Consider the following 8934-nt stretch of genomic DNA (forward strand, 5'->3'; position numbering starts at 1 on the left):
ATTAATTATTATATTTTCTATATAAAATATAACAAATAATTAGTAACGAGATGGTATGGTTTAATTTCTAGGTTACTCTAAACACTGCAAACTAAGAAATCTAGAAATTTGATGAAATATCTTGATTGAATTAATAGTGGCTGTAATTTGTATGTTCGAAATAAGAATATATCTTTCTTTTGCTTCAATCATTTGGCAATAAATATATTATATATATACATACATGTAATAGTTTATATATATTGAATGCACAAAAATTATTGATAGTTGTATTTATATAATCTCTTCTGTAGAGAATGAATATTTTTTTTATATAAATATAAGAATATTATTAATTAAGTTTGTTTGTGCCCGAATCGAATTGTGTTAATTAACAATAATATTTGGATAACAATTTTGATCTCAAAACTAGAAGCCGAAACATAAAAATTGTGGATATTATGAATAATATCATCGACAATTCAATTATAAGAAAAAGAAGTGGAAAAAAAAGCCCTAACATAAATAATATTCGTTGTTAAGTTCAACCTTTTTTGTCCTGAAAACAACATTATTCCTAGAAGTGTTAAATTTAGTTCCTACGCAATTGATTTTGACCCTTACGTTAATAGTTATGGCATTATTTATGGAGTGATTAATGGAAAACAAAATTTTCATTTTATTGTTTCCTAGCATTTGATTGTCCGCAAATTAGGAAATAAGTAATAAATCAACTGAAATGGTTGGATTAAATGGTTGGATTGGATGCCTACAATCATTGACTCTAAAATCAGCTCGAAAAATAATATAAAATTGGGATGTACATTCTGGGCGCTAGGCAGTAATTGCCCCGTAAGATCTGGTGACCTATGAAAATGCTGAAACCGATCAAGCATGGATAAAATCGTAAAGTGAAAATAATTTATATATTAAAATTAATAATATTAATATACATAAAAATATTCAAAATATCATTCATTAATTATTAGTATATATTACAATAACATTTAAAATGGGGGAAGTAAATTTCACTGACTCTTTAAAATGGAGGAGAGCAGTACACTGTGTGAGAAAAATTTCTAATTCGAAGCATAAGCCACACGGCGCTCAATTACAGGAGGGAGTATTGCATGAGCTAAAAACATGGGGAGATAGTCCCACACAAGAAAAAAGGGTCGGGTCGGGCGATCCGGCACGTGAGTGACCGACGAAATGACACGTGCGAAAGAGAAAGTCCGTTAGTGACAGTTAATAAAGAGGTTGTTAACGAAACTTAACCAGTGTTAAGTACTAGTACTGTTAATAATAAAAGTGAATTTTATTTATTTATATTAATTACGCGAAAAATCTGAGGTACAATACGCAGCGTTTTTAAGCTATAAATAGAGGTCTCTGCCACCACGAATTTCCTTAAACTCCAGTTTGCCTTCCTTCATATAGAGAGAGAGAGAGATTGCAAAAAGATGAGTGTTGTTAATGCAGAACTGGTTCGTGTAATAAGTGCATTATTATTATTACTGGTATTTGTTCTCTTCGTCAACGTAAATGCAAGAACAGAGCAGCAAAAAACAGAGTAAGTAAAGTACATTACTGCTATTAATCTCTTTTCGTTCGAAAAAGATTTTTATCCGACTGATCATTTTATTCTGTTTTTCTTTTAATTTATCATTTTAGATTAAAGAGCTCAAATTACTCATCAATGGCGGACTGCATCTTTCAATTTCTTAGATGTAAAAATTGAATCATATTCATAGACCGAAACGCCCATAAGGTTTAATCAATGTAGATGCAATTATTAAATAATATATGGGTATATACCACATTAAGAAATTCCCGATTGAAAAATAAATCAATTCACATAAATCTAATATCAATTACTACCTAATATGTTTTAGTAATTGGTGTTGAATTTATCAGGTCAGATGACGATAGGTTGAGTAAGGCCGCTGTTCATGATCCTGAGTATATTGCTTCCGTCGTCCATGAGTGAGTCGTCTCTCTACTCTAGAGATATATATATATATATATATATATTAATTTATCCCATTGATTATATATGAATAACATTTTAATTACAAATACTACATATAGTATTATAAATTACAAGTAATTTAAAAACTCTCTGAAATCTTGCAACAAAAAATGATAAAGTAACGTGAGTCGAGATAAGGGCATCTTTGTCACCAAAAAAAGAAAAGGTCAAAGACAATGTATAAAGAAAAACTATTTGTTTTTTAAGTTCATTTATATTTTACGTTTCAGAAAATAAATAGTATATAGTTATAAAATTGTACATTTTTGAAAAGTAGATTTAAAAAAAAAAAATTCAAGCCTCAAATTTCTATTAGAAAGAGCTTCTGCCATTTTTCTTCCAGAAAGTTAATTTTTCAAGCCTTTTTTGGTACCCGACCTTTATTTAATAAATAAATTCCTTAGCAAAAAGAATTTATTTTATACTAGCTTATACAAGTAAAGCTCATAAATTAGTATTTAAGTTTTGATTCTGTCCTGACTCTATCAGTTTTATGCTACTCTAGTAACCATACATGTTATCCACATGGCCATGTCTCAGGAGTTCCGACCTTCACGGTGCTACTTCAATTTAATTATTTCTTCCTTACCTCTCTAAATTAAATTAAAGCTTTAACTTTTGTAATTATCTATTTATCCATCTAATCTTATATATCAAATCCAATTATTGCAAAATAATGCCATTTACATGCAAATCAAGACTTTATATATATTAGTTGCCATGGATATACATTGTAGCGTAGGGTAGGGTACCCTAAATAATTCAGATCTAAGGAAATTATAAAATAAAAAATTTTATATAATTGAGAATGAGAAGAGAGCAGATCTAATTAAGGACTTGAAGACTCTCATTTATTGCTTTCCACCATCAATTTTTAATGCCCACCGACTTCTTTAGTCCTGTCACCAGACATATGTTAGGTCACCCCCACCTTCAAGCATTTAATTTGTTTCTAACTTAAAAGTAAACAAATAAATTTAATTAATTAATTAATTGAAAAAATATATATATTTCTTTGCCGTATATACGTACAGGCACATTCATTGTCTCGCATCACATGCCCTTGTGTGTCACATGCCTAAAATTCTTTTAATTTATTTTAATTTACAGGAGTATTCGAAACAGCACACAAAGAAGGCAATTGGGATACTTTTCGTGCGCAACGGGCAACCCCATCGACGACTGCTGGCGTTGCGATCCGAATTGGCAACGTAATCGGAAACGTCTTGCGAATTGTGGGATCGGCTTCGGGCGCAATGCCGTCGGTGGGCGTGACGGAAGGTACTACGTGGTCAGCGACCCCAATGACGACAACCCCGTCACGCCTCGTCCTGGAACTCTACGTCACGCTGTGATCCAGGACGAGCCTTTGTGGATCGTGTTCAAAAGAGACATGGTGATCACATTGAAGCAAGAGCTGATTATGAATAGTTTCAAGACGATAGACGCGCGTGGAGTGAACGTGCACATTGCTAATGGTGCTTGCGTGACAATCCAATTCGTGACCAACATTATAATACATGGTCTTCATATTCATGATTGTAAGCCAACTGGGAATGCTATGGTGAGAAGCTCACCATCACATTATGGATGGAGGACAATAGCTGATGGTGATGGGATATCTATATTTGGGTCTAGTCATATTTGGATTGACCATAATTCACTATCTAATTGTGCTGATGGACTTGTCGACGCCATTATGGGCTCGACTGCTATTACAATCTCCAATAACTACTTCACTCATCACAATGAGGTTATGCTTTTGGGTCATAGTGATTCTTACACTAGAGATAAGCAGATGCAAGTCACCATTGCCTTCAATCACTTTGGGGAGGGCCTTATCCAAAGAATGCCAAGGTAACAATTAACATTTTATTACTATCTTTTATTTAATTCTAATTAAATAAATAACAATACTTATTAATTATTGCTTGTAGATGTAGGCATGGTTATTTCCATGTAGTCAACAATGACTATACACATTGGGAAATGTATGCAATTGGAGGGAGTGCTAATCCCACAATTAACAGCCAGGGCAATAGATATCTAGCTCCCATAAACCCTTTTGCCAAAGAGGTACTACTATATATTCTTACTTTTAATTAATTACATTTATCCAAAAATAGAATAAGGAATTAACAGAGTATTTTTCGCAGGTGACCAAGAGAGTGGATACGTATAACGGCGTATGGAAAAGCTGGAATTGGAGATCCGAGGGAGATTTGTTGCTAAACGGAGCTTATTTCACTCCATCAGGAAGGGGAGCTTCAGCCAGCTATGCTAGAGCTTCTAGCTTGGGAGCCAAGTCCTCTTCCATGGTCGGAACGATTACTGCCACCGCCGGCGCTCTATCATGCCGGAAAGGGATCAAATGTTAATTCTCCGACACAAGATAAAATTACTGAAAATCCTTTTCACTATAATTGTTATAGCATTATTCTGTGAGTTTGTATCAAGTCCCCCAAGTCAAAAAAAGAGTAAACTCTTTGACTAGGTGTACAAAAATTTTTATATATTACATTCACAGCATTGTCTACCTCAAAACAGATAAATCTTATCGGAATATTCCATTGATCGACGACCTCGGCCGACCTTGTTCTGGTGCTGCAGTGTTGTTTGTCATCAGATGCTGATCTTGCTGCCTTCTTCTGCAATCTGTGTAATTAAGAATTTCTCAATTTCGGAAATTCCAAAGATAGTGTTCCGTATATTGTTCAATTAGTAACTTCAAATTAAAGGTTGAAAGTTTTTAATTATTGGTAATGATTTTGTTCCTCTAATCTTCGCATTTCATTTTCTCTACTCGATCGTCCCTCATTATATATCGGGATATGTGAATTTAGAGGTCACAAATTCGAATGACGGAAATATTCTAATGGAAATCGTAAAAAGGATGTTACATTTATACTATGGCATCCTCCCATATATCCAAACGCACTGGAATTTTTCCTTATTTTGCTTGGTCCATCGGATATACAATCCTTCCTGTACTTTTCGGTGTCTGTCCTAGTCATTACCGAACTTTTTGAGCATATCATGTGAACTTGGTATTTTAGGAACATGAACTCAGTTAGTAACGTGCTCACATCACATCTAATCAATGTTTAGATTTTGGGTTCTTATCATATATAATTAATTCACAAACAATACAATACAATACACACGTGATGTGAAAATGGAGCCAGCAAGAGTTGTCCGGGCCAGCACAGTTTTGCTGAACTCATCCCGTTGTTAATTATAAAATGAAAATCAATTATCTTTTAATTTTAAAATTATTATTTCTAGTACTACTGATTATTCTTCACAATTTTATACAAAATATGCAAATTGTTAGTCAGTGCACTCTAGTCGTGTAAATTTCGTTTATTTTTGTACAAAATAATTTGTAGCTAGGCTAGAGACCAGGCCCAAATAAGTCGATCTAGATGGGGCGAACCAAAACTGATCTGTATGAAATCATGTCACTCGTCACAAACTTGACTTACATACATTTCTTGCATTAAATGATTGATATTTAATTATATTCCTTTAATTATTGTCTTAAAAGTCAAAAATTATAATAATCATTTTACGTTAGAAAAAATATATCCAAGGTTTTCACTCGTGCACCCGTGTGACCATCCTCACGAATCTGTGTCTCAGAGGTAAGCATCGTTGGGTTTGTTAATTTTAGATTGATTACATATCTTGAGCTTACAACTGTTTCTTCTACCACCTGATTTATGATGGTGGTGATGTTTTTTTCTTTTCGACATTTAAACCTTCAAATTCAATCTCTTGAAATCACTGTTTTGATTGAAGAGGGAGACGATACATGTCTTAAACATTAGATCATTGTCTTGATTGACCTCTTTAAAATTTATTTGTGCATGTTTTGAAATCAGAAAAATTGAATTTGTTGAATTATGATTTTTGTATAGACTAGTCCTTTATGGCTTTCTAGAAAGCAGCCCGGTGGGAACACATTTCAAATAGTATTGGACTGACTTCAAAAATTAAAAAATTACTGACGCCTGAAATGTCTGTTTTGAGTTTGAAACTGGATTCAATGTTCCTTTGTGTAATTCTATTTGAAGGTTTGATGGGCAAAGGTCAAAGTTTTATGAACTGATTGTCGAAACAATAATAAAATGGATGGAGCTAAACAAAAAAGTTGAGTCTCCTCATGTTGATCAACATGAAGGATCTAAGTTGTTCAACCTCCTCCTCGTGTTTCTCAAACAAAATTTTCATTGCCAATTTGTTAAAGTTTTTAGTAACATCACCTAATATTGACTGTCCGAAATAGAACTCCCAATAGTATCAGAACTCCGACCACAAATGAATTATAGCAATCAATCGCCTGGCCCTCTAGATACAGTCAAATTTCTATAAATTTAATAATAATAAAATTTTATTAATTTAACGAGGTATTAATTAATCACGTAAATTAATACTGACTATGATATATATGAACATTAATTTATATATATTATGTATTAATCATACGTATTAATTAAATTCAAGTATTTTCATTGATTACTTTCCAATATTTCATACATATCTCATACGAGTTTTTGAGATGCATTATTGTTTAGAATTTTGTCAAAATACTTTTGAGGGTTTTGAAATGAGGAATACAAATATATAAAAGATTAATGTTTAAGGTGCAACGAATCTTGCAATCTCGACATGTAAAATAGATGTCCGCTTAAGTACTATTGCAAAATATTTTAAGCATATTGCAAACTTCGATTGCTAGATGGTGAATTATCGAAAAATTAAGAATAAATAAGAACTCTACACCAGATTTTCTTTATGTTGTAAGAATGTTAGAGATGAGATTTAAGGTGATATTAATTTTAAAAAGAAACAAGTTATATTAGATTCATATTTTCAGCAACTTTCTTAGTTTAGTCATGAATTATATATGTATAAAATATTTTGATGCAAATAATTAATTATTAATTTACATGTCAAATGTGACCTATATGAATTTACTTTTTTGTATTATCTTATAAATTTAGCGAATTATTAGTTTACCACGTTGGTCTCGACTAGGGACCAGAGAAAATTATTATTTTAGTGAGATATTAATTTATCGAGTATTATTTTATCGAGGTTCTACTGTGTAGTGTAACAGCATGATTATTTGAACCGGTTTGAATCATGGTTCAACCGAGACTTTGGTCGATCGAATCAATTTCGTATTAATTGGTTTGTCATCTTTGACCAAAACTAATTAGGATAATTATTGTGAAGATTTAAACTAAGGTGAAAAAAGAAATAATAAAGAATATTTTGGAATATATTCTTTAATGTGTTTGATTCCTAATTGGAATCAATGGAAGAAATCCTACAAGTATGCGCAGGAAACACTGTTCACGTAATATAACTATTCACGCAGAAAATATTGTTCATGCAGAACACTGTTCACGCGACACTGTTCATTGGTACTGCTCATCCGGCCCTGCTCATCGAATACCGTTCATCCATCACGCCAATATTTGAGTTTATTTGAACAAGAGTTTGGTCTTGTCTATTGTTAATACACGAGCGGATTGTCATCTACTAAGAAGAATTCGCGAGATATTCATAGCTCTTTGTGTTAGGATTTCATTGAATTGATTAGATGACTAATTCATTCTTTAAAGAATATTGTAATAGTGAAAAACCATTGAGAAAAGGATCCTATAATCAAGGAGGTTATATAAGAATTTCATTAAGACTAGGGGTTATGGTGAGGTGTAGCCGATGGTTAGCCTAGAAAAATTTCATATACTTGCAATCGTAAGTAGTGAATTAGTTTCACTTACGGTTTATGGATAAGAGTCTTGGTGGGGCGAGTTAGAGGTGAGGCTAGGAAAATTTCATTGTACTTGTAAACTTCTATCATAGTTAAACAGTTATTGGACGAGGTCCCATGGATGTAGAAACCATATTGGTTTCGAAGCACGTAAAAATATCGTGTGTTGGTTTACACTCTGCACTATTTATTCTCTGTCACGATTTGCCGTAGTCTTGATAATTAAGGCAAACTAATTAAATTGAGTAATTCCATAAAATCAGGACGACATATAGGGGTCGTTTGGATGGCGTGTTTGAGGACCGGATTTGATCGAATTAGGTTTTGTGAATCCGAAGTTTGCTAATACTCCCTTTTGGATGACTAGTTCGGCGAAGCTGATGTTGGTTGAATACAATGAACATGGGCTTCGTTAATAATAGGGGGTATTATTGACGAAATCGAGACGTGTGGGTTTCGGTGATTCTCAATTTTTGTCATAAACTTACATCCATACCGTCATATATTTTTCAAAAAGACATGAAATACCCCTTATTGGCTGACTCATAACCATATATAAACCCTTCATCTCTTCATTTTCATTCTTCATCTTTCTCTCTTCTTCAGCTCGACGATAGTGAAAGAAAACCCTAGTGATTGAAGTCCAGACGATAATCCGAGCGCTTCTCTTCCGACCGTCGTCGTTCTATCCAGCATCGCTAAGGCCGTCTGTGTTATAGTACCTTCATCAACGAAGTCATGGGAAGAAAGCAAGCAGCGTAAGTTTATTCTTTCGGAATCCGAGTTTTTGGATGTTTAGGTTTCAATTCGTTGATTATTATGTCCAATAGGGTTTGATTTTTTAGTTGTCATTATTGAAATGGTTAGGGTTTAAATTTATTTTAAGGTGTTTGTAAGGAATTCATTTATCAGATGTTTTGGTTGCAATTGGGCTATGAGGTGAATTGATTTGGTAGATTTGGTAAATGTTTACAATTCCAAATTGAATGACAGCTACAAATTCCTAATATCCAGAAGCAGTTGTAGGCTCTCGATTTCCTTCCTCATCGATTGTCGTCGTGTTTTCAATTCCATGACCTCCTTCTAGAAAGCATCATTCTCTGATTTCATCTCAATACATTTTTTTGTCGATTTCTCA

The 8934-nt window shown here is 33.1% G+C and overlaps 1 protein-coding gene across 1 annotated transcript; it reads left to right on the forward strand.

Annotated features, from left to right (window-relative positions):
• Positions 1–1442: 1442 nt before the first annotated feature.
• On the forward strand, positions 1443–4389 carry LOC139883430 (probable pectate lyase 8). The gene is made up of 6 exons (XM_071867606.1): positions 1443–1552; positions 1654–1697; positions 1905–1965; positions 3122–3868; positions 3949–4087; positions 4168–4389. Exons 1-6 carry the CDS (start codon positions 1443–1445, stop codon positions 4387–4389), a joined length of 1323 nt encoding a protein of 440 aa, XP_071723707.1.
• The last annotated feature ends 4545 nt before the right edge of the window (positions 4390–8934 follow it).

This window comes from Rutidosis leptorrhynchoides, unplaced genomic scaffold, assembly GCF_046630445.1.
Source record: "Rutidosis leptorrhynchoides isolate AG116_Rl617_1_P2 unplaced genomic scaffold, CSIRO_AGI_Rlap_v1 contig399, whole genome shotgun sequence".
NCBI classification, from domain to species: Eukaryota; Viridiplantae; Streptophyta; class Magnoliopsida; order Asterales; family Asteraceae; genus Rutidosis; species Rutidosis leptorrhynchoides.